Source organism: Urocitellus parryii, chromosome 6 (genome assembly GCF_045843805.1).
Source record: "Urocitellus parryii isolate mUroPar1 chromosome 6, mUroPar1.hap1, whole genome shotgun sequence".
Taxonomy (NCBI): Eukaryota; Metazoa; Chordata; class Mammalia; order Rodentia; family Sciuridae; genus Urocitellus; species Urocitellus parryii.
Genome location: NC_135536.1, coordinates 150934143 through 150961014, shown reverse-complemented (window position 1 = coordinate 150961014; position 26872 = coordinate 150934143). Strand labels below are relative to the sequence as shown.

Genomic DNA, 26872 nt, shown 5'->3' with positions numbered 1-26872 from the left:
CACAGTGGAGACTTGGAAGTTTAACACAAACCTGCTGTGGGTCACAAGTCAAGAAGTGGACATGAGGTGGACTCTCAGGAAGATTCCCTGGAACCCCCAATACATCAAGAGAGCAGGAGGGGCATGCTGTCCCTCTCGTTTGAGAGTGTCTCCTTTTCCCCTTTTCCCCTCTCTCCTAATAAGCTCATGCTTGCTGCCTAAGTTGCAAGGTGTTTCTGAAATCTTTCCAGCATGATTGCAAGAATCCATGAGAGAGGACGTTCCCTGTCTGTCCCGTTCCCAGCGATTTAAACACTCAAGGGTCACTTCAGGGGAACTGGGCTGCACGAAATAACCACACAAGAGACAGAAATAACTTTTTATTTGGGGGTGCTGTGACGGCTCCTCTGATCTTAAGGGTCCACAGAAAGAGAGAGAGAGAGAGAGAGAGAGAGAGAGAGAGAGAGAGAGAGAGAGAAAGCCAGAGCAAGCACTAGAGAGAGTGCTGATCCCTTTTATTGAGGAGAAGCCATTCAAATGAGGCAAGGGGTCAGGTTTCAGGGGGCTGAGTCTAGCTTCATGATGTCTGTTATCAGCAGGATGACTGACTTCTAGGTAGGCCACACACAAGGGCAGAGTAAGAGAAGGGGACATACAAAGGGCATTTCCATGGAACATTCTATCCCAAACAGGGCTAGGGGAAATATCACAAAGGAACAGGTGAGAGTAGCTGGACCCATGGGGATGTAGGAAGGCACGCCCATGCACGAAGACCATTGCATTTTCTTGACCCTAAAAATCGGGGCTACTGCCTGTTTTACATAGGCAACCAGATAACAGGGTGACCGACAATGCCACACCAATCAGAAGGGGAGACAAATGCTGGTCATGTACTATGTCAGCCTCCCCACACCTGTCACTTTGGCTCCATGCATGGCCTCATTCTGCAACATAGTCATTTCTTGGATTCTCTAAAATTGGCAAGGTCAAGAGTGAACTCTGGACTCAAACTATAGTGCCTGAGACTCCACTCACCCAGGGACTGGAAGAGTTGGGTGGTAAGGGAGGGTTGCACATGAATATGCACTGCTTATGCAAAAAATTTTCCTTTTGTGGTGTTGAAGATTGAACCTGGGTCCTTGTATGTGCTAGGCAAACACCCAAGCACCAAGTTATACCCCAAGGCCTCAAACTCATTTCCGTCCTGGCTTTACCACTCAGTCTGTCACTGTGGGTATGGCCTCAGTTTTTTCTTCTTTAAATGAAGGGAGAATCTATTTCTGAGATTTCTTGGCATTCCAACATGTTAGAATTTGTTTTTTATAAGATGTTTCAGGATGGGGATGTGGCTCAAGTGGTAGCATGCTTGCCTAGCATGCCTGAGGCATTGGGTTCGATTCTTAGCACCACATAAAAATAAAATGAAGATATTGTGTCCACCTAAAACAAAAACAAAAATAAATATTTTTTTTTAAAAAGATGTTTAAATTTTGTTTAGATATTCTGTCTCCATAAAGAATTTGAGTATGTTTAAGCAAGGTGTAATGCAAAAAGTTCCAACTAATAAAAGGCTTCAGATAGAATGTTGGGGTGGGACAGTAGGGAAAGGAGAATTGGCTAAATTCAGGTGCAAGGTTAGGACCCAAAATACAGATCCTAAGTTCTGGTCCCCCCAAAAATGAAAGATCATGCCTAGTTTTGGGAGTCACAGATCTTTGTTGTCCAATCTGTGTTATTTCCATGGGTTTACATAAAGCTGACCACATCAGTGTCAGGTCACTATGGCTTTTTCCCGTAAGCTTATGACCTGACTGCAATTAAGGAAAAGCAGCTCTACTATGGGGCCCAAACTTTTGTCTTTTAAATATTTCTTCTTTTTTTAATTTTTAGTTATAGATGGGCACAATACTTTTATTAATTTTTATGTAGTCCTGAAGATCAAATCCAGTGCTTCATGCATGCTAGGCAAATGCTCTACCAACTGAACTACAACTCTGGCTCAAATATACATATATATATGTATATGTATACACACACACACAATTTTTTTTGTGTGTGTGGTGCTGGGGATTGTACCAGTGCGAAGCAAGCACTCTACTAACTGAGCTGTATCCCCAGTCCCTGCCCAAATATTCCTAATAAAAGAATCACAATGAATACAATTACTCTTTATGGTCTGGCTGTAACCAGATGTTTTAAAGGAGGATAATTCTGGGCAGTGTTTTGTAGCCCTGCCTGCTCTGATCCCCATTTCTGGGATTTTGTTTTAGCTAGCCAGTAGTGAGAACAGCTGCTGGAGTCTTTCTGACACTCCCAGTCATTCTGATGTATTTCCACTTGGGTGTGTGTAGTTGACCTTGTATTCCATGGGCAGGCTTCCCGGGCAGCAGATAACTTAATTATTTTCTCTGGCCTGAAGCTGATGGTGGGCAGCTGTTCTGTGTTGCTGTTCACCCTGATAGCTGGCCAAGTGGAAGGGAGAGTTTGGCCATCATTTGTCTACCAATGTGTGTGCACCACAACTTTCTTAGAAGACAGTCTGTCCTCTGCTGTTATAAGCTATAATGGCTAATTTTATGAGTCACTGTGGCTGGGACACAGTGCCCAAATATGAACATAATTACAAATATTTCTGTGAAGGGGGTTTTTGGATGACATTAACACTTTATATCAATGGACTTTTTTATTTAAAAAGATTTTAACTTAATACATTAAAGTTGTACATATTTTTGGGAAACCATGTGATATTTCAGTTCATGTCTATATTGTGTGATGTTATATGATGGGGTCAGCATATCTTGCCAAACTTCATTTCGTTGTAGTGAAAACATTCAAAATCTATTTTTTTTTGGAAATATTCAGCGTATTGTCATTAGTTTTCTACTGTGCAATACTACACTAGAACTTAACTTTCCTAGCCATCTGAAACATACCGGGGTGGGGGTTTGGGGCTGGGGTTGTGGCTAAGTGGTCGAGTGCTTGCCTAGCACAGGCCAGGCCCTGGGTTCAATCCTCAGCACCACATAAAAATAAATAAGTAAAATAAAGGTATTATGTCCAACTACAACTAAAAAGTAATTTTTTTAAAAATACTACCTATTGACTGACCTTTCCCCATTTCTTCCTCCCTAGAATCTAATATTCTGTTTGTTACTTCTATGAGAAGTTTAGATTCCATATATGAGTGAGATTGTGTGGTGTTTGTCTCTTTGTGCCTGGCTTATTTCATTCAACAGAAGGTCCTCCAGTTCTGTTCAGATTGTTGGCGATAACGGGACTTTATTCTCTCTCTCTCTCTCTCTCTCTCTCTCTCTCTCTCTCTCTCTCTCTCTCTTTCTCTCTGTGTGTGTGTGTGTGTGTGTGTGTGTGTGTTTTTTCAGTACTGGAGATTGGGCCCAGGGCCTGCACACTAGGCAAATGTTCTACCACTGAGCTACATCTCTTACCCCACATTATCCCTTTTATGGCTGAATAATGTTCCATTGTGTATGTACATCACATTTTCTCTATCTTGGCTACTGTGAATAGTACTTCAGTAAACATGGGAGGCAGATGTCTCTTTGAAATACTCTGTAAATCAGTGGGTTTTTTTTTTTTTTTTTTTTTTGGGAGGGGCAGGTAACTGGAGATTGAACTCAAGGGCACTCCACCACTGAGCTTATGTTTAAGTAACTCTTATTTTACCAAATAATGGCTTCAAAGCACAAGAACAGTGATCTTGGGAATTTGGATATGTGAAACAGAAGAAGTAAAGTTCTTAAGTGAAAAAGTGAAAGTTCTTGGTTTAGGAAAGAAAACATTATATGCTAAAGTTGCTAAAATCTACAGGGCCATAAGATATCTTTGAGAGAGGACACTTTCACATAGCTTTCATTAAAATATATTTATTATTAAATAACAATATTATTTTTCTTTTATTGATGTTCATCTCTTAGTATGCTTCATTTATAAATTAAATTTTATTATAGATTATACATTTATGAAAAAACATAGTAAATGTAGTTTTATATCCTTTATCTGAATGGCTTGGGACCAGAAGTGTTGCAGATTTCAGAATTTTCAGATTTTGGAATATTTGTATAATTTTCCATTTGAGCATCTCTTATCCAAAAATTATCAGATGAGGGATGCTTAGCCTGTGAAATATTTGGTACTGTCCATAGTTTCAGGTTTCCACTGGAGTGTTTGAATGTGTACCCCTCAGAAAAGTGGGGATACTGTACATAGGAAAAAGGAAATTATTGTGTATGAACCCTTAATTCAGTATTTTCTCAGGCAGCGGAGTTCTAGCTGGGCCCAGTATGTCTTCACATTTGTTATAAATACCCACAGTCTTCTTTGTGGGTGGGAAAGCAGACTGCTATGGAAACCCCATAAAATAATAAGTTGGTTCAAGTGTAGTGTAAATAAAGTCCAAGGTGATGAAAAGTCAGCAAGAAGCAATGGACTGTGAGTCATGGGAATGGGAGTTTTACCCACAGCAACTGTGAGGACTTGTTAATTACATGGCAATGTTTTTGTGATTTTAAGGATGTTGGAATTTGGATAGTAATTTAGAATCCATATGTTCAAATGATTAAAAAAGTAAAAACAGGTTATCAACTGGGTGCAATAGCACATAATATAATTCCAGCTATTTGGGAGGCTGAGGCAGAAGGATCAAAAGCTGGAGGCCAGGGCTGGGTTTGTAGCTCAGTAGTAGAGTACTTGCCTTGCATGTGGAAGGCACCACATAAAAATAAAATAAAGGTATTATGTCCACCTACAACTAAAAAAAAATATATATATATATATATATATATATATATATAAAAAATATATATTATTTGGAGGCCAGCTTGGGCAATATAGTGAGACCCTGTCTCAAAAAATTGAAAGGGCTGGGAATGTAGTTTAGTGATAGAGTACCACTGGGATCGATTCCCATGATACAAAAACAAAAGGCCAAAAACAAAACAGAAAAAAGGCCATCAAAGACTGAACTCTGTTTTTTTAAACATGGAACCACATCCCCAGTTCTTTTATTTATGTTTTTATTTTATTTCAAGACAGGTCCTTACCAAGTTGCTGAGGTTGACTTTGAACTTGTGGTCCTCTTGCCCCAGCCTTCCGAACTTTTGGGAAGTGCCACTGTGCCCAGCTTGATGTTTTATTCACTTGCACACTCCCAGTCCAGTCCTTTTTTTATTATTATTATTAAAAAAAAACCAAAAAACTTTTTTAGCTCAAGTAACCCCCCACCCCCCGCCACCCCCGCACACACGCTGGCCTCAAACTCATAGGCCACCATGCTGGCTCACTTTCTTTTTTCAGGAATACAAATTATGCCAAAGTTAGGTGTCTTTTGTCTTCCATGTTGATTGTCTTTTCTCCACCTTTTCCTTCAAATTTTTTCAGCCATGTTTTGTTTTGGCTTTGCCCTCATTCCGTGGTATCTTCCTTTAGGGCTGTTCTCCCCCCCCCCCCCCCCCCCCCCCCCCCGCTTTTTTTTGTTGTTGTTTTGTTTTGACTTTACTTTGTGATGCTTTGGTGTATGTATACATGGTATCTATCTCCTCCAACATTTATCAAGTCTTTATGACAAAATCATTCAAAATCCTTTCTAACTTTTTGCAATGTACCTTCTGCTCCCTATCTTTTGGTTTTCAGTGGTTTTATTGACATATTTCTTTTATTTACATATTTCCTGTGACTGGTACATGATAGAGTGCATATGTGTAGGGACAAACAAAAGGCTTCCCTTTGCCCTCTGAAGATTCACAGGGGTGAACTGACAATAGACAGATTATATGGGAGAATAAACAAATATGTTAATGTGCTCGGGGGAAAAATTAGACATATACAAAGTGTATTTTTACAAAGTGTACATTTTCCTTTCAGAAGAAAGGGCAGAAAATTGAAACTTAAATACCCTTTCATAGGGCATAGGGCAAAAAGTGGGGATGTCGGCAATTTTTAGAGGACTAGAAACTGATTTTTAAGGGAATTCAAAGGATAGCCCAGTTTTTAGGGAAATTCATTGGAGAACATACAGAAGCCTGGGATATAGTTGGTTTGGCTTGCAGAACAGACAGTGATTTGTAAATGATGATCTTTGGAATACTGAACTGACCAAGACAGAGGACATTGGTATGTGAAAAAAGTCTGTCCGGATATATTGACAGACTGCAGTCCCCTGAGACTGTTTAGTATTTTCTGGTTAACAAAATTTCAGAGGATGAAGATTGAAGATGACTCTGTTTCTCCTTTGGAGGATCTGGTCACATCTGGACTGGGATAGAGAGAAACAAGGGGAGGTGATAGGGACCTTGATTCTGAGATGGATTCTGAGGCTCCTCAGCATGTCCATAGCAGCAGTCTTTGGAATATGTGTATGTGAAATACACACACACACACACACACACACACACACACACACTAGGGATTGAACTCAGGAGTACTTTACTAATAAGCTAAATCCCTAGTCCTTTGTATTAGACAGGGTCCTACTAAGTTGCTAAGGCTGTCCTTGAACTTGCAACCCTTCTGCCTCAGCCTCCCAAGTTACTGAGACTATAGGTGGGTACCACTGTGCCTGCATGGGATATCATTTTCTGAGCCCCAACATATGAGGTTTTGGAACTCTATTTGGGGTTCAGTAGCACTACATATGATAGTAGTCCTGGTTAAATCACCTCATTTTTTTTTTTTTTTTTTTTTGGTAGCAGGAATTGAACCCAAGAGTGTTCAACCACTGAAACACATTGCCAGCACTTTTAATTTTAATTTGAGACAGGGTCTCACTAAGTTGCTTACAGCCTTACTAAGTTGCCTAGACTCACTTTGAACCTCCCTGTGGTCTTCCTGTGCTGGGATTAAAGTTGTGAACCGCCATGCCTGGCCTAAATCACCTCATTTAACACAAGATAGCATTTATGAGTCCCTAAACCAGCCACTAGGCAGCAGGCAGAAACCAGACTTCTGGGCTGTGGTGTGACTTAGTTATAGAGCACTTACCTAGCATGTGCAAGGCCCACAAGTTCCATCCCCAGCAAAATTGACTTCTGCCTTGTGGAAATGGATGCATTCATTCAGACACCCAGCATTTATTGATTGTGCTGATGTTTATCAAGAACTGCATGTGTGTTTCAAAATCTGTGATCAGGAATTCTCTCTTTTTGGGGGGAGTTATTGTGGATTGAACTCAGGGGTACTGAACCACTGAGCCACATCTCCAGTTCTGTTTTGTATTTTATTTAGAGACAGGGTTTCACTGAGTTGCTTAGGGCCTCACCATTGCTGAGGCTGGTTTGAACTCAGGATCTTCTTCCTTTGCCTGCCAAGCTGGGATTACAGGTGTGTGCCACTGTGCTGGCTAGTAATTCTCTTTTGTTTATTGTTGATTTACATTTTGGTTATAGGGGTCTTACTATGTCACCAGATGGGCCTCAAATTCCTGGGTTCAAGTACCCCTCTTGCCTCAGCCTCCCGAGTAACTAGAACTACAGGTGCCAGCCACCGTGTCCAGCTACATTTAATACTTGAAAATATTTTCCCTACTTTGTAGAGTTGTTTTACCCTATCTTAGAAAAGTGAAGACATAATTTTGCCCATTTTGCCCACAGCTGGTGAGAGGCCAACCTATTCTCAGCCTGGAATCTGCCCAGTTTTGGGGAGCCTTGTTCTCAAGTATAAGGCTTAATCCACACATCAGGAAAAGTCAGTTTATTTTCACTGAAAACTCAAGAGTGCAGGGAAGATATCCTGTGCTCTGGGTGAGCTGTCCTTACATGTGTGGTGTCAGCATGGAATTAATGTAAGTGAAAGAACCAAGTGGATGCTTCATGAGCCTTTTCATAGCCTTTTCATAGCCCTTAACCTGCCTGTGTGTGGGGATGGAATGATAAATCTAAAATTCTTTCCTTTGCTTCCTCAGCGCATTTATTATCTTTCCCTGGAATTCTACATGGGCCGTACATTGCAGAACACGATGGTGAACCTGGGCCTTCAGAATGCATGTGATGAAGCTATTTATCAGGTATGGGGCCCTTGTGTCTGGGCTTCTGGTTGGCCTCTGTGGCCCTTGAAGTCCCAGAGGTCAACACAGATGTTACAATTGGCCACAATCTGGGAATGGGCAAATGTGTTCTACCCTACTGGAGGGATATGGGTTGGAGGGCAATTTCTTCTCCCTCAAGAGGAGAAGGGGATGATAATACATGGAGTGCAAGGACTGGGTTGAATTGTGCAGTACTTCTCACTCCCACCCCAGGGGCATGTTTAGAACATGGGAAAAGTGATTGTTATTGCCCATTTCTGCTTGCTTTATTAACTTGGTAACCCAGACCTGATCCTCCACATATACCCCTAAGATAACCTCCTAGTTAAAAACCTGGTCTTCTTGATGGAAGAAAGCCCAGAGTGGCTCACATTATATAGGGGGGAAAAAAAAACAGGTGACAAAAATATACTTACATAAGCCCTAAAATAAATTGAAAGTAATGTTTTAGAGTCATAACAAAAATAATGATAATTATAATAAAAACTACTTTCTACTTAAAAAATAAAAGGTGATTTTTCTCTAATCAGAATAAAAACTGTTTTTCCTTAATGGCACCTCATTAACATTGAATCCCTTTGAGCTTAACCCTTTCACAGGTCATTTGTAGTCTTAGAGCAGAGCTATGATTGGTTTCAGCTCTATCTTCCTAGTCTGCCTCCTTTTCCTGCCATCTCCTGGTACACAGGTCTCCAGTGGAGAAGTTCTAGGGTGTGACCCCATAGCATCCTTTCCCTTGGCATGTGTATGGGAAGGTTTTCAGTCAGGGGTCCTCCCTACCAGCCCCCTGCTCCTGCTTTTGCTCTTGTTGGGTTTGAGTGGAAGGAACTTGTGGGCTTGTTTGGGGATATAAGTCCAGCAAGGTTATAAGGTGATACCCTGCTGGGAACCCCTTCTTAGTGCCTGAGGTATATAATATAGAGCTTAGTTGAGTTGATACATGGAGCAAAAATTTTATTTTCTGCCTGTAATCCCAGAGGCTTGGGAGGCTGAGTCAGGAGGATCATGAGTTCAAAGCCAGCCTCAGCAAAAGTGAGGCGCCAAGCAACTCAATGAGACCTGTCTTTAAATAAAATACAAAATTGGGCTGGGAATGTGGCTCAGTAGTTGTGTGCCCCTGAGTTCAATCACTGATACCAAAAAAAAAAAAAAAATATTCCAGACGGGATATAGCTCAATTGATAGATTGTAGAGGGCTTGCCTTGAGTGTACAAGGCCATGGGTTCAATCTCCAGCACCATGAAAAAAAAAAATTATTTCCAGGTCTCCAATGGAGAAGTTCTAGGGTGTGACCCCACAGCTTCCTTTCCCTTGGCATGTGTATGGGAAAGTTTTCAGGATAGAAGTTACCCTGGCAGGTGACCTGACATTTAAGTTTACCAAATAGTCACTTTAGAATGTGTCTGTAAGGAGCATAGAACATAGTATCTTAGTCATATCTTCTGTGGATTTTACAGTTGTAGAAGTGTTTTAGTTGTTGAAACTTTTAAAAATACTTTTTAGATAAAGATTTTTAGAAACTATACCATAAATATGCAATAATCTTCTGTTGGAAAGGTTTTTGTGGTGACTAGACCTTCATGGCTCCCAGTCCACATTTGCTGAGTGCTTCAAGTTTTAATATGGGTGCCAGATGCTTTGAGTGGGAGGAAACTAGGACACAGGGCTTTAACAAGCCTCTTCCCCAAGGGCCTCCCTATTTAGAGTGTAGTATTAGAAAAAAATGAACCAATGCATCATATAGAGCTGGAGAGGTTAGGGAGCAATTTACTCTCAAAACTAGTACTTCAAAAGAAGCAGTTCTCTCTTGATTAAGTTTATTAAAATTGTTTTAACTATAGGAAATTATAAATATATATAAAAATTGAGTAACTGTTATAGTAAACTTTTCCACATACCTATTACATGGCTTCACCAGTCATCAGCTCCAGCTTATGGCCAGTCAGGCTTTACTTATATCCTTGTACTCCCAGATAATTTAAACCAACATCAAAAAGCATCATATTTTAATAGGTATCTCTAAAAGATAGGGACTCTTAAAAACAGTTGTACCATTGTGATCCCTAAAATATTAATAATAATAACCCTTTAATATCATCAGTTTTTCAGGCAGTACATAAATTTCTTATAATAATTTAGATGCATTTGGCTTATATCTCTTAAACTTCTCATAATTTATATGCATTTCCTCTTTTTTATTTTCTGAATTTTTTGCCTTACTATTTATTTACAGATAAATCTGTAAGAACTAGGTTTATCTTACAGTTTCTACACTCTGCATTTGACTGATTGTGTCCTCATCTTGTGTGTGTGCTTTGTCCAAAGATGTCTGCTCTCACCATTTCCTAACATTGTACTGGAAATTCTAGAGAGGGTATTTTTATAAGAAAATGAAACAAAGCATCCATCTTAAAAAGAAAGAAGCAGAAAATGAAACAAGGCATCCGTCTTAAAAAGAAAGAAGCAAAACCTCTGTTTGCAGATGACATGAAGTAGAAAATCCTAAGGAATCCATTAAACAAGCATTAGAATTAGTGAGTGAGATTAGCATAGTTGCAGGATATAGTATTTGTCTATAAAAATTAACAGTATTTTTATGCATCTGCAATGAATAATGCAAAATGACACAATTCCAATTACAATAGCATCAAAAAGAATAAAATACTTAGGTGTAAATTTAGCAAAAGCAGAAACAAAACATAACACCTGTATTCTGAGAACAAATAGAGTTAAAAGAAATTAAGGATGACTTAATGGGAAGACACCTCATGTTAACAGCTTGGAAGAATTAATATTGTCAAGATGGCAATACTTCCCAAATTCAGCACTATCCCTATTCCAACTCCAGTTGACTTTTGTGACTGAGAAGCTGATCCTAAAACCTAGATGGAATTGAAAGGGACCAGGAATAGTCAACACAATGTTGAAAAAGAAAAACAATTTTTTTCAACAATAATGTTGAAAAACAACAACTCACACTTCCCAATAAAGCAAAGGTCATTGAGATTGTATGGTATGGCAATCAGGTTAGACATAACAGACCAACATAATTAGTTGGAGAGTGCAGAAATAAACCCCCACATTATGTTAAACTTTTTTTTCCCATTAAAAAAATTTGTGGTAAAATGAATATAACCTTAAATTCACCTTCTGAGCCATTTTTAAATGTGCAGTTGAGTGGCATTAAGCACATTCACATTGTTATACAACTATCACCAGTACCCATCTACAGAACCTTTTCTTTTTCCTAAATTGAAACTCTGTTCCTATTAAAGAACTTTCTATTCCCATCTCCCTAGATCCTGGAAACTACCATTCTGCTTTCTGTTTCTGTGAATTTGACCTTTTGTGACTGACTTATTCATTTAGCAAAATGTCCTGAAGGAACAGGTGTGGTGGCACACAGCTTGAGGCAGGAGGATCCCAAGTTCAAAGCCAGCCTTAGCAACCATGAGGCCCTAAGCAACTCAGTGAGACCCTGTCTCTAAATAAAATACAAAGTGGAGCTGGAGATGTGGCTCAGTGGTTGAGTGCCCCTGAGTTGAATCCCAATACTTAAAAACAAAAAATGTCCTGAAGGCTCATCCGTGGAACCTTGATAATGTTATGCTAAATTGAAAGAAACCAGCCACAAAATGCCACATATTGGATGTTTGCTTTAAAATGTCCCCAGTAGGCAATTCCATAGAGACAGAAAGTAGATAAGCAAAGTTTCTTTGAATTCTTCTGCCTCAGCCTCTCAAATAGCTGGGATTGTGGACATGCTCCACTGTGCTCAGTTTGTTATTTTTAAATGAATTTGTGTGTGTGTGTGTGTGTATAACATATATATACACACATACTGTATATGGATATATACATATCCATATGCAACACACACTTTAACATTTTTCTTCATTTTAATTTTTAACTTGATAAATAATTAATTTGATAGATATAATTCATATAAGCAAAAAACTTTGGATTCCCCCTAAGTCCAAAAAATTTCAAAATTATTGATCCAGATAATATTAATAATTTGTGAATTTTATACATACTAAAGCCACATTAATAGAATATTTATCATATACCATAATGCCATAATTGAGAGGCTTGAAATCTACATTTTGGAGGTTTTTTTTTTTTTTTCAGTACTAAGGATTGAACCCTGTGATGCTATACTATTGAGTTACACATCGCCAGCCCTTTAAAAAAATTTTTTTGTTGTTGTTGTAGATGGACACAATATCTTTATTTATTTATTTATTTATTTATTTATTTATTTATTTTTAATGTGGTGCTAAGGATTGAACCCAGTGCCTCATGCAAAGGAGGCAAGCACTGAACCACTGAGCTACAACCCCAGCCCCAACCCTTTTTTTAATTTTTAATTTTGAGACAGACTTTATGTTGTGGAGGCTCGAACTCTACCACTGAACTATATCAACAGTTCTTTTGTTTTTTATTTTGAGATAGGGTCTCACTGTATTGCTGAGGCTGGTCTCGAATTTGGATCTTCCTTCCTTGGCCTCTGAAGTCACTGGGATTACAGGCGTGTGCCACAATGCCTGGTTTCTAGAATGGTTTTAAGACACTTTAAGTAGTTGGGACTCTGCTGTTTTTTTCTCTGATTTTTCACATGCCATATCTTTTTCACTGGATGGTTTGAATATGAGGAAAGTACTTTTAGGTTTTGGCTTTAAGAAAAACAACATATAAATATTTGATCATGTTTGAAATTAGGGAATTGTTAAAATTGGTTTCAAGCCATATTCAGTGCCATGTGCCTATAATTCCAGTTATTCAAGAGGCTGAGGCAGGATTGCTTGAGTCTAGAGGTTCAAGATCAGCCTGGGTGACATGGCAAAATCCTATCTCAAAACAAAACAAAACAGCAACAAAAATCCTGCCCACAGGGGCTCAGGTTGAGCTCAGTGGCTGAGTGCTCACTTCACATGTGTGAGGCACTGGGTTCGATCCTCAGCACCACATACAAAAATAAATAAATAAAACAAAGATATTGTGTCTATCTACAACTAAAAAATAAAGATAAAAAATAAAAATGAAAATTCTGCCCACAAATCATTCATTTCGTATTTAGGCAGCCTATAATCTGTTCACCATAAATAGGTTAACAATATGGCAATAAATCTTTTGGTATTAAACCATGTCTAATTTTAACTTTTGTTTTCAGTTTTTGAAACACCTGAAGACTTTTCATTTCTCTGCATTGATTTAAAATTTAATTTTAATTTGTGATTTTTAAGTCTGAAAGAATGGGATAAACTTAGAGGATTTGAATATTTTTCAATCTTTGTTTGAGAGATAATATTAAATAGTATTAAAATGTTACCCCTGTTTTCATTTGCAGTTGGGGTTGGACTTGGAAGAACTAGAGGAAATAGAAGAGGATGCAGGCCTTGGGAACGGGGGCCTGGGGCGGCTGGCAGGTAACTGCTCTGTTTAGGAACAGGACTTGGGACAGTTGGAGGGCAACCTCTACTTGTCCCTAGCCCATTGGGCAAGATCAGAGGAAACCAGGTCAGATGTTCTCTTGACACTGATTTGTCAGGATATATCAGCCTCCCTCAGAGTGGATGGGCGATGTATTTTTCAGATTAAAATCTTTATCTCTCAGTTGAAAAAAAAAAAAAGGAAAAAGTATATTTTCTGTCCCACAGGGACGCTTCACAATTATCATGAAGACTAAAGTAGCTAGCACTGGGTAAGCTGGTTCCCAGTACCAAAAATACTTGGGAGCAGGACAGAGGGATGGAAATGTGGTGTGCATGTCACTCCTCTTACACTGAGCAGCTGTAGTTTTAATACACAAAACAGATGGCACTGACATCACAGAGATATGCCTTTGTGGCATATTGCTCCCTCTGGCTACTGTATTTGAGAATATATACAGTGTTGTTGTTTTCTGTTTTAATTCTTTTTGCTAGCCTTTCTGGACAGAGGGAGCTAGGTAAAGAACATGGAAGTAGGAATAGTGGTTTTGTGGCAGTGTATGGATGGGAGTTGGAGGGTGGCCTGGCCTTGAGCCACTTCACTCCCCCCTTGGGAAGTTTTCAATTTGTAAAACTTAGTGTGCACACTAAAATATATCTGTGGGAGTGTGTTTGCATTTTAAATGTTAACTTAAATTCTTCAAAAATTCTAAATGAAACATGTTTTTCTCAAAAAAAAAAAAAAAAATAGATGGATCTGTATAAAGAAAAAATTTGCCTGCCTGTTCCCAACCTACATATGTGCCTTCTATACTCCTCTCAAATGCAGTGAGCTCAGGCCAAGCACATCTTGCTGTTGCTGACTTCACTCCCAGGAGACCATCCCCAGGCCAGGAGAGCAAGGCTCTTGGCACCCTGAGTGTGAGGCTGTGTGTCTGGGCTGCTTCTGTCAGGGGCTGAGCTGTAGGGTTTCAACCACTTAATTCCCATTAACCCCCGTGACATTTGATTGGTCATTGCTAGATTCCTACTTTTTCCTTCTTCAGATACTTTTCCTTGCCTCTTGCCCCTGTGTATTCTGGACCTGGGATGCCTCTATCTCTGGCCTGGTGTGAACATCCTGTTATCTGCACAGGTCCTTCCCAGCAGGGCAGACTCAGGCAGTACCAAACTCCTTGTGGCTTGATCTGGTTTTTTTCTGTCTTGTAAGAACGAGTCCCAGCACAAGAGTCCAGCTCATAGGTTTGTGGATATTATAGATCTGCCTCCCTAGCAGAGCATCTGACACTTGGACGTTTTTGATAAATTGGACATTTATTTTGTTTGCCAGTGTTCCATGTGGGGGACCTCCCTCTGTCCATCCCTTCCTTCCTTTTATTGCAGTGCTGGGAATCGAACCCAGGGCTATTGTGTGCACATGAGAGGTGAGTGCTGCTTTACCAATAAGCACACCATCAGCCTTCTTCTTAATCCAGAAGTTTACTAGGCCTGCTTCCTGAATCTTTATTCAAACCATTGTTTTTGTTATGTTTGTCTTTCAAGAAGTTTTGATTGGAAAAAGAGCTCAGTTTGGTGACATGGCTGTTTCTGCTGCTAGAAGGCAGCGTCCCTCAGAAGGGGACTCTGATGGCATGTTGGAGCTTGGATATTGAAGTGTTGTGGGCCATGAAATGTACATCACTAGAGTTTCTGTGTTTACTTCACCAGCATGTAGGGAGAAGTTTGTGATTGTCCCTGCTATCAAAACTACATGGATTTAAAGTAGAATGTGCAGAAAGGTGGGGAGGCCTCATGAATAAGTGAAGATGTCTGAGAGAGAGAGTTGGTAGCGAGGGGACTTTGTGTTTAGAGAAGTATCAGGCTTCACCATGATCTCTGTGGGATTCTTTACTTTTCCCCGCTCCCTTCTCCCACACCCACACATTGGTATTTCCTTGGCATGGCCCCAGGTTCCATGGAGGAGGGGAGTTCTAGTATACCTGAATTTTATGAAACCTGAGCTGGCTTGATCACCTCCCACTCCTTATCTGACTATGGGCCAGCCACATCCTACTGGGTCTTGGTGCCCAGCAGCTTCCATTTTGCTGATGGTCTGATCTGTAATTGGATTTTTCAGCCTGTTTCCTTGATTCAATGGCAACTCTGGGCCTGGCAGCATACGGCTATGGAATCCGTTATGAATTTGGGATTTTTAACCAGAAGATTGTCAATGGCTGGCAGGTAGGTGACATTGGTCTTTTCACTGGTTTCCAATTCTTGTTCATACGTGGAAGTAAGCGCGTACATTTTCAGTGTAAATTTTATTGGTCTTCGCTCCCTGGAGAGACTTCAGGTCAGGCCTCTGCAGAGTGCAGTGGGAAGGTAGCCAGCTGCATAGTGTCATATGTTCTCTGGTACCTGGTGGCCCTGGCCAGGTTGGCCCCTTTGTGAGCCCTTGCAAATGGCTCCTGTGTGGTGAAAGGGAAGTCATGTGGGGCAGGACACAGAATCCCACCTGGAACTTAAAAGGAGATGACAGACAGGGCCACCTGCAATTGGGGGTTAGGATGCCATAGGCTGCATGCTGTTTTCCCCAAACATGGGGCAGAAGGTAGTACTCTCAGAATTCATCCTGGTAGGCATTCTCATGTGATTAGTGGAGATGTGTGCTAATGTCTATAACTTACCTTGAAGCACATCCAAAAATGTATGAATTAATGGATGAAGTTGCAATAAATCAGTTATAGCAGAATATTAAAAATTACAGTGCTTAGATGGTAGTTGTGTAGGTATTCACCATTAAATCTTTTAACACTTTGAGGGGCTGGAGATGTGGCTTAGTGGTAGAGTGTTTGCAAAGCCCTGGAGTTAATCCAAGCGTCAAAATGAAATTTTTTTTTTTAGTTACTTAATACTTCAGAATTCATTTACTTGGCTGGGCATAGTGGTGCATGCCTCTAATCCCAGCAACTTGGGAGGCCTAGGCAGAAGGAAGTTGAAGTTGCAAGTTGAAGCCAGCCTCATCAATTTGGTGAGGCCCTAAGCAACTTAGCTAGACCCTGTCTCAAAAAGGGTTGGAAATGTAGGTAGCTCAGTAGTAAAGTGCCCCAGGCCCCCCCCCACCCAAAAAAAATTCATTTACTGGTGTGTCAGATTAATTTATCCCATGACTTATAAGCAGAGTACATTTCATAGGGTGGTAGGAAAAGCAACTCCTACCAAATTGAAGGGCTAAATAGTGGGGCTACTTTTAATCTTATTGATGGGAATTTTCTTGCATCGTTGTACTGATCATGGTGCCACTGAGCACAGTTTTTGGAACATAAGCTGCGTTGAGGAAGGCCTAGTATAGAAGTGGATCTCAGGCCTTTCCACTACAAGCCTTTCAGGGTAACAGCTCAGCCCTTGGTACCTGTGTATTTGTGATATAATATACTTTCCTTTTTCATGGTTTAATTTTTAAAGCAGTAGTTTTTGGTGATTTCTTTTCTTCTTTTTTAAAATAACAGCTTTTTGAGATATAAAATAGATTGTGTGTGAGTGTGTGTTACTGGGGATTGAATCCAGGACCTCATACATGCTAGACACTGAGCTACATTCCCATGTTTTTATTTTATTTTGAGACAGGGTTTGACTTTGTTGCCCAGACTGGCCTTTTTGCCTCAGCCTATCCAGTAGCTGGCATTACAGCTGTGCCACCATGTCTTGGATTCAGTAATGTGTGTTTGGGTTTTTTTGGGTTTTTTTGGTGGTACTGGAGTTTTAACCCAGGGGGCTGTACCATGAGCTACATTCCCAGCCTATTTTATTTTTTATTTTAAGACAGGGTTTTGCTAAGTTGCAGAGGTTGGCCTTGAACTTGTGATCTTCATGCTTCAGCCTCTCAAGCATCTGGGATTACAGGGATGAACCACAGCACCTGGCCATAATGGTAGTTTTTAGTATATTCAGAGTTGGGTAACCAGCACTACTGTTCATCTCCAGAACATTTTCATCACCCCAAAATGAAATCCTGCACTTATTTATAGTCACACCCAGTACCTGACAACCACTAATCTACTTTCTGTCTTGATGGATTGCCTGTTCTGGACATTCCCTGTAAGTGGAGCCATACAATATGTGGTCTTTTGTGACTGACTTCTTCCACTTCTGTCATTATTTTCAGGGTTTGACCATTTTGTAACGTGTCGATACTTCATTCAGGTTCTTAATGTCTTTTTTATCTGGATTTTTTTTTTTTCAGATTTTATATGAGTTTGTTACTTTAAGCAGTGCAAAATGTTTATTTTTAAGTGTGTGGGCTTGATAGAAATTAGACATCTTATAAATTGTCCGTGGTTGTGTTTCAGTGTTGGGTACTGTGAGATCTCAGCAATATAGTGTGCCCAGGCTGAGCACAGGGCCGCCTAGCAGTAGCCGGCTTGCCCACCTTTGAGAATGCCCCTCTTCATTGCTCTTCTAGGTTGAAGAGGCCGATGACTGGCTGCGCTACGGCAACCCCTGGGAGAAAGCCCGACCTGAGTATATGCTTCCAGTGCACTTCTATGGGAGAGTGGAGCACACCCCCGAGGGTGTGAAGTGGCTAGACACACAGGTATCAGGACCCAGAGCTCCCAAGGGAATAAGCTGCTGCCTAATGAAGGTGGCAACCCCACGGTTTGTTGTCATTACCCTGACTTCATTTTAGGAGTGGAGGCTTGTGCTGGACTTATGGTAAAAGCTTGGGGAGGTTTTAGTCTCCTCATCTTTTTACACTTTGACAGAAACTTTCTGTAGGGTGGAAAATACTGCATGCAGCAAAGAGAGCCACTCTTGTAGCTTAGCAAGTATGTGTTGGGGCTGAGGCCACCAGCCAGAGTGTTCTTTCCTCTCTGCCAGACAGCACTTCACTAACTCCTGTTGCTTAATGGCAATTAGAAACTTATCCTGATGGGGATAAGGGGATTGAATCCCTGGGCTGATGCGGATAGGTCCCTATCCACATTTTTGTGGAGCACTGGCCATCTGCCCCCACCTGCTGGTACCACGTGTGGTTTTGAAGCCATCATCTCTCTCTGTGTGTGGGAGATGTCCCTCCAGGAAAAGGGGAGGCCAAAGAAGGAGGGGGGGGTCTCTTGCTGACTCAGCCCTGAGCATGTCTTCCGTGTGGTCAGGTGGTGCTCGCCATGCCCTACGACACCCCGGTGCCCGGCTACAAGAACAACACCGTCAACACCATGAGGCTCTGGTCTGCCAAGGCGCCCAATGACTTCAAGCTGCAAGACTGTATGTCCTGGCCAGGGGCCACCCTGATCTCTTGTCTCCATTTTGATGGATTGTCCCAAATGCTCATGCCTTTACCACTGCCATCCCTCTCTGCTGTGGAAGCTGCACAGCCCCTTCGGTCTCTGAAACATAACTGAGTGCACCTGAACCCCTTGCAGCTTCCTTGTGAGAATAGTGAAGGGTGGATTTCATACCAGGACCTAGTCAGCTGGGGTCATGGTCTTTCAGACTACATGTCCTCAGGAAAAGAGACATGTGCAGTGTTGATGTGCAGTGGGTATGGAGTGCTGTGGGAGGAGGCTTTTCATCCTTTGGGGCAGGGGTGAGCATCTCTGGGGGCTTCCTGCTAAGATCACACTTCCTTAACCTTCTCCAGTAAGCAGCTGAGCAACTACAGTGCTTGCACTTGACAAAACCCTGCCCTGCAGAGGACTGAGAGAGGCACACACTGACTTGAGCACTGTCTTTTTTTTAGTCAATGTGGGGGACTATGTGGAGGCTGTTCTGGACAGGAACTTGGCTGAGAACATCTCCAGGGTCCTGTATCCTAATGACAATGTGAGTATCCTAATGACTAATGTGTGTGACCTCTGTTGGATAGACTTCTTAAATGCAGATAAATGAGCTGAAGGCTGGACCCTCCAGCATATCCTGTTGCTAAACTTAGATAAGCTTGTGAGGTGAGGCTGTGTATGTGGCCATCAGTGTCCCACCTATCTCTGGTACGTGCCCAGATGACTCATCTGAGGAAAGGGACAGGTGTCCTCTGTCCAGTCCAGAAAGTCCAGACAAGACCACTGCATTGTTCCTTTGCCCTGATTCACTTAAAAGAAGCCTTCCAGAGGCTGTTCAACTCTCTCTTATCTGTACTCCTATGAAACACACTTAATGAGGTCTGGGTGGACTTCTTGGGATACAGACACCAGGCCAGTTGGTGTCTACTCTTCTAGTGTGTGACATAGCTCCCCAAGGGTTAGCTGGTCCATATTTCCCCTGGGGACAGCAGCACCTATTTTGCAGAGGTATATCTGACACTTGGTAGGGTCTTAGCACATGCCCTTCATGTGTTAGATGGTGGTCACAATCAGATTCTTTGCTGCCACCTGAATGTAGGATAATGGCTTATTGTTGTCAGGCAAGAGTCCTTGAGGGGATGTAGCTCTGTGGTAGAACATGCGCTTAGCATGTACAAGACCCAAGGTTGATTCCTCAGCATCAAAACAGTCATTGAAATTTACCTATCTTGGGGCTAGGGATGTGGCTCAAGTGGTAGTGTGCTGGCCTGGCATGCACGAGGCACTGGGTTCGATCCTCAGCACCACATAAAAATAAATAAAGATATTATGTCCACCTAAAACAAAAAAATAAATATTAAAAAAAAAAAAGAAATTTACCTATCTTAGTTGGTCATACATTTTCTTTCTTTTTTTCTTTTTCAGTACTGGGGGCTGAACTTAGGGCCACCCTCCCACTGAGCTACATCTCTAAGCCTTTTGTTTTTTATTTTGAGACAGGGCCTTGCCAAGTTGTCAAGGCAGGCCTTAAACTTGCAATCCTCTTGCCTCAGCCTCCTGAGTTACTGGGATTATAGGCCTCTGTCCCTGTGCCTGGCTGGTCTTGCCTTTTTTTAAATGAATGTTTTATTTTATCAAAGCAATCTGTGTGCATAGTAGCAAAGGCATTGGTACAGAAAGAGCTTGTAATCCTGTCCACCCACCGACTTGGCCCCCATGAGACTTTAAGGACTTCTGAAATGTCAAGTGCAGAGTGTTTCTTAATGCATACAGGTTGGAACTGTGGTTTCTGAAAGCTCTGGCACCCCTCATAAATTGGCCCTTTTGCTATTGATGGAATGGACATTTTGTGTCCTGGTATGTGTTGCACAGTTGTGTGACCCTGTGCTGCCTGCCCTTCAAGCCCTCCCTGTTTGAAGGTGTACATGTTGGCCTGGGTGTCAGGCAGGTAGGCTATTTGAGACATTTGCCTATGCCCTTGAGCTGGACCTTGTGGCCTGGGTTTCTGTGGGGATAAGTGTTGCCCCAGGATTTGGGGGCAAGTGAGATATGCAGGACACCTCCCAGCCTGGCACCCTCTAGCCTGTCCTGATCCCACTGGCTGTGGTTGGCCTCATGATGGTGAGTGGCAGATGCACAGCAGCTCTGTGTTGTTAGTTCTTTGAGGGGAAGGAGCTCCGCCTGAAGCAGGAGTACTTTGTGGTGGCTGCCACCCTGCAGGACATCATTCGCCGCTTTAAGTCATCCAAGTTTGGCTGCCGGGATCCAGTGAGAACCTCTTTTGAGACCTTCCCCGACAAGGTTTGTGATCTATGGGATGAGAGCTTAATGCCAGGACAGGAGGATCTCAGGCTCTTGAAGTTTCTTCCTCTTGTCCTTGGAGGGGGCTGGAGCAGATTGGTAGTGTTAGGGTCTCATCATCCTGGGTCAGGGCTGCACTGGGCATTGTTAGGAGTTGAGGAGGGAAGGACACCAAAAGGCTCCTATGGCAGGCCAAGGGCAGCTGTTTTAAACAGCAGTGTCATAGCCTAGTGAAGAGAAATTCCTTGTGGGAGGCAGGCCACAGGCCCTGCAGCTCCTTTCACACCTGCCCCAGTGTATAGCTGCCTACAGGGCACTGCTGGCCTCAGAGCTTCAGTGTCCCCTGGCTTTTTCTGAGGCCTCTCTGGGTTCAAACTCTAGGGGTGGGTTGCTGGGTGGGCACCTTCACTCCCTGGGCTGTACTTACTGACCAGTGTGGGCACACTTATATGACAAGGCACCCTAATGACACTCCTCATGGGAACTGCAGGTGGCCATCCAGCTGAATGACACCCATCCGGCCCTCTCCATTCCTGAACTCATGCGGATCCTGGTGGACGTGGAAAAGGTGGACTGGGACAAAGTGAGTGTCTCATGAGAAGAAGGGAAGATGGTGTCCTCCCCAGTGCAGGGCTTGGGGTGATAGCAATCTGTCAAAACTGAATGTGGGATGACAGTGTCCTCCCCAGACCAGAACAGGAGTGAGTGTCCTCTGTAGAGCTCTAGACTGTGCCATCTGTGGCATTAAACGGCTGAGCTAGTCCTGGGAAGTGGGGGCTCTCTTCCCAGCCTCAGGGGACTTGGGGACATCACCTGTGAGAGCACCAGGGCTGTGGGAAAGGGTCTGGCTCCAGGATATGGATATTTTTGGGGACGGGGACAGAAAGACGAGGACAGGATTCTAACGCTTTTTAGGGCTTCTTATAGGAGTTTTCTCATCTTGAAGTTTGGCAAAACAAAACAAAAAAAAAAAAAAACCTAGAAGTTTTAAGTTTTTCGTATTTATAGATTTATTCTCATGGCTCAATTTACTTTGATCATAGATTCTAGATTCTTTGGTGTAGCAGGATTTTCTTAATTGAGCTTTAACTAAATCAACATAGATGAAACCCTAAGGTAATTTCTTTTTTAAACTCTGATTCTGGTCTTGGGGTATGTGAGGCTGCAGCCTTGTCAGAGGTCCCCTTCATTCCTGGCCAGTAGCAGGCAGAGCCACATGATACCATTGTCCCACACTGTGGGTGTCAGATCAGTTTAGAGGAAATAAATGAAAAACTGCTTATCAGTCTGTTAGTTTGCCAATAAAAAAGGAAAATTAAAAGGGAATTCCCCAGGAGCAGGGTCAGTGTTATTCATTTACATGGGTGTCTACAAATGTTAGGCTGTAAAGCTTCAACAAAGTGAGGAGTCTGGGCTGAACTGCACACTTGGAGAAGGTCCGGACCAGCCCTATAAAGCAGACTATCACCTTGCCCACGAATCTGCTTCTAAATAAGATAAACACACCATTCTCAAATGGTCTAGGCCTGGGAAATCACCAAGAGGACCTGTGCCTACACCAATCACACTGTGCTGCCTGAGGCCTTGGAGCGCTGGCCTGTCTCCATGTTTGAGAAGCTGCTGCCGAGGCACCTAGATATCATTTATGCCATCAATCAACGGCACCTGGATGTGAGTATCAGTCCTTGCTGGGGCAGGACATGGGGTGGATTGCAGGGTGTGGAGGGCTTCACCTAGGCCAATGGGCCCATCTGGCTTAGAAGAGGTACTACACTCCTTGGGGGCTGGAGACTGTCCCCTCGCAAAGCTGTTGGCTGACTCCACATAAATGACTCCTGCTGTGTATGTGGGAGTCACAGATTGGGGTCTTTATTTTTATTTTTTGGCACTAAGGATATAACCCAAGGTTATTTTACCACTGAGCTAAACCTTAACCCTTTTTATTTTTATTTTGAGACAAGGTCTCACTAAGTTGCATAGGACCTCCCTAAGTTGCTGAGATTGACTATGAATTTGCCCGCCTCAGCATCCCAAGTTGCTGGGATAAGAGGCCACCATACCCAGCATAGATGTGGATCTTTTTTTTTTTTTTTTTTTAATCTCCACTCCTAAGCAAGCTCTGTTCTCTTCCTGGATGCCCAGTGGCCATCCTGGAAGCCTTGGGGTGATTCAGAGACCGAGCACAGCCTGTCTTGCCCATGTGAGCAGCTGTCCAGGTAATGATAATATAGATGAATGCTGCCTAGGTTAATAGGGTTAGTGTCTCAGCCTCCTTTTGGTAAATTGAATGGCATTTCACCTGCTGGTGTCCTGTCCTCCTCAGACAGCATATCTCTGTGATCTCAGGCTGGGCCTTTCCTGCATGATTGTCTTCCTAGAGTTAGGGCCCTTGTGCGGTGCATCTGAGGCATGTTCTGGGGTGCCTTTAGGGTCTAGGTCTTGGCACAGCAGCCCCTGGACTTTCTTAGAGGTGGTGGAACTTCTCACAGGCATGGTGGCCTGTTGCCTGGGAGTTACTGGGTCACAGTGGGCTCTCTGTTTTTGGCCTTAGCATGTGGCTGCCCTGTTTCCTGGGGATGTGGACCGCCTGAGGAGGATGTCTGTGATCGAGGAAGGGGACTGCAAGCGAATTAACATGGCCCATCTGTGTGTGATTGGATCCCACGCTGTGAATGGTGTAGCGAGGATTCACTCAGAGATCGTGAAGCAGTCTGTGTGAGTAAACTCCCTCCCCAACCAAGGATGGTTCCTTTCCAGAACCCAGATCCTCCCTTAGAACTGGCTGCCATATATACCACAACCAAGTTGCATCACATACCCCATGCTACTGACTTGTGGGAATGACAGAGCCACTGAGAATCACCACCGCACCTCTCATCAGCAGGTTTGCACTTGATTTGATGGGTGATGTCTGAGATGTGGCTTTTTATGGCACCATAAAAAGTCCTTCCTCCTATGCTTCCAGTCTTAGGCATTTCAGCTGGAGACTCAGAGCTTCTGGTCTTTCTGCTTTTGGCTGAGTGCCACTGATGCCCCACCAGGGTCCAGATGTACAGGTGGAAGTCAGGGGCCTAATAGGATCTAGGAATTCCTTCCTTCCATTCTGTCATGAGATGCTTGTTGAGTATCTACTGTGAGGGCTAGGTTGGTCATCCGAGGGTGGAAGGAGCCCTCAACCATGTCAGTCCAGGTGAAGGACCTTCTGTGTTTTGTCTGGCCCAGGGGCTTTTGCTTAATCACCATGGCAAATTCTTTTTTTTTTTTTTTTTTGTTTTTCATACAGAGAATTGAACCTAGGGGTGCTTTGCCACCAAGCTATATTCCCAACCCTTTTTATTTCTAGATTTTTTTTTCAGTACTGAGGACCAAAGCAAAGCCAGAATCTTGTGCCTGCTAGACAAGTGCTCTACTATTGAGCCACATTCCCAGCCCTTTTTATTTAATTTTTTAAAAATTTTGAGATAGTGTCTTACTAACTGGCCTCAAAATTGTGATCCTCCTGCTTCAGGCTTTTGAATTGTTGAGATTACAGATGTGTGTCTCTGTACCTGGCCCATAGCAAACTTCAGAGTTAGATATGTCTCTCAACTTACAGGGGAAATAGCCCAATTTCTGAAAGACTAAAGTCTATTCAATATCCACTGCTATGACCTGGACCCTCCTTCCCCATAGACCTCTCTGGAAAATGGCCAAGTTTTTTTTTTTTTTTTTGAGAAAAAGGAAAAAGAAGATTTATTGCTTTGCTAGCAAAGGAGAAACACAGGGAACTGCTGTCCTAAAGGCTGTAATTCTGAAAATGGCCAAGTTTTAGTATGTGGGAGGCTATAGCTAGCACTAGACCTCACATATGGCAGATACACATTCCCTTCATGCTAGTCCCAAAATGCACAGGGATGCTAGTTGCTGTGTACATTTCAGGAAATAGTCAAATTGAGCTTCAGGATTTCCCCAAAAGGTTCTTATGTTCTTTTGCCCACCTAGTTCAAAACACAGCATTTTTGACAATTCCTTATTTTCTATTTGTAGCTTTAAGGATTTTTATGAGCTGGAACCAGAGAAATTCCAGAATAAGACAAATGGCATTACACCTAGACGGTGGCTGTTGCTGTGCAACCCGGGTCTAGCAGACATCATTGTGGAGGTGAGCACCCAGTGTTGCCTTATCTGTGGGGACACCAGGTCTGAGACCATGAAGAAACCACGAGTTAGAAGGTGCAGCTGACACTGGGCAGGGTCATCAGGCCTGTTTGCTGAACCAGTGGGAATTTGTGTCCTTACTTATTGACCAGCAGTGGGCCCTGGACATGAGCAGGCGAGGCCTGTGAGCACAGGTGCACTGGTGCAGCTCTAGCCCTATGTGTGAGTCTGGGAGCCTATCTGGGAAGGCTGAGGAAAAGGAAAGGCCTCTTGATGAAGTGGGAGCTGACTGTGGTGGGCAAGGTTTTAAGCCAGAGACCTGGCAGGTTATTTACTTATTCACGTGCTCTCAGATACCAGGCTCTGTGCCGTCTGTGCCCTTGTCTCCCTTGAAGAGCAGAGTATCCTAAGGCTGCCTTGGGGACACTGCATGCATGGAGTGCTAGAGTCAAGAGGGGCTTCCCTGAGATGTTGGGAGCTGGAAACAGTGCTGGCAAGACCAGAACAGAAGGCAGATCTGGTCTAGTACTAGGTCCCCTCAAGGGTCTGGAAGGCCAGTATGGCTTCCATACAGGATGAGGCTGGGAAGAGTGAGGAGAGGCTAGATAGATGGCTGGGCCAGCAATGAAAGGCCGTAAGTAAGAGGGTCCTCAATGAGACTGGTTTTGAAATGACTGCCTATCATAGTGAGAAAGAGAGGGAGATGGCACCCACTTTGTTCATGGTGATGGAGGAATGGGAGGAGGATTTAGTCCCACTAGCCCCAAATATCAGGCTGTAATAGGTTGTCCCAAGTATTGGGGACTGAAGGAAGTTCATGAGTTTGTTATGGATGACTGAATTGATAGGACTTGGACATCCTGGTGGAGCCATTGAGGGGTGAGCTCAGGTCTGATTTAGGAGGCAAGGGCCCTGGTGGCCATGTGGACATAGGGTACAAGTTGCCCTGAGAAGGGGATGTTGTGAGGGCCCAGAGGGGCCTCACAACATCCCCTGGGCAGGAAGAACCAGGGAAAGCAGGCATGGGGTAACAGGCAGAGGGCAAGCTCATAGAGACTAGGGCTGCAGTGAACAGAAGCTATATGTCCATATATTTTTTCCAGAGAATTGGGGAAGGCTTTCTGACCGACTTGAGCCAACTGAAGAAGCTGCTGCCATTGGTCAGTGATGAGGTGTTCATCAGGGATGTGGCCAAGGTCAAGCAGGTAGGTTCATATGGCCCTGCAGCCTATCTTCCTGAGGCCCAGCATGTTGAGTTTGTATGGACCCATCCAGCACTTTGGAAAGGCCCCCAAAGGTCTGGGTCACACTCAGCCTTCCAGATGAGGGCTTGTTTAACCTCAGGTAATGCAGTGGGTGGGAGTGTGCAGACCCCCAAGATATCTCTGACTTCACCTTGCTCTGCCATTATAGTAGCAGGTATATACAGAAGCCTTTTTTGAAGCTGATTGCAGTGTAATTCCATTTCTGAGCAGTGACTGGAGCTTCCCAATCTTGGCAGGAGCTAAGAGTGTTCTCACAGCATGGTGCAGGGTCGGAATCATCGGTCTGCATGTTTGTCCTGCTCATGACATTGTCTTATAAGCCCCAAACAATTCTCCACTTCCTATGAAAATTCATAGGAAGTTTCTCACTTCCTATGCCTTATCCCTCCATTTTCTTTTTCTGACTACAGATCACATTCTGAGTGTCCTTTACTCTGTTTTCTCCTTATGCTTAGCTCTAGG

At 42.9% G+C, this 26872-nt stretch overlaps 1 protein-coding gene across 1 annotated transcript in view; it reads left to right on the top strand.

Moving 5' to 3' along the window:
• The window catches only part of Pygb (glycogen phosphorylase B), a 43759-nt gene that overhangs the window by 3721 nt on the left and 13166 nt on the right, over nt 1–26872 (top strand). Inside the window, exons 2-13 of the mRNA XM_026393046.2 lie at nt 7895–7996; nt 13368–13446; nt 15566–15669; nt 17891–18022; nt 18582–18693; nt 19169–19251; nt 20865–21008; nt 21499–21591; nt 22533–22679; nt 23560–23723; nt 25035–25149; nt 26249–26350. Of these exons, the coding sequence (XP_026248831.2) occupies nt 7895–7996; nt 13368–13446; nt 15566–15669; nt 17891–18022; nt 18582–18693; nt 19169–19251; nt 20865–21008; nt 21499–21591; nt 22533–22679; nt 23560–23723; nt 25035–25149; nt 26249–26350 (1377 nt within the window). The remainder of the gene's footprint in view (nt 1–7894; nt 7997–13367; nt 13447–15565; nt 15670–17890; nt 18023–18581; nt 18694–19168; nt 19252–20864; nt 21009–21498; nt 21592–22532; nt 22680–23559; nt 23724–25034; nt 25150–26248; nt 26351–26872) is intronic.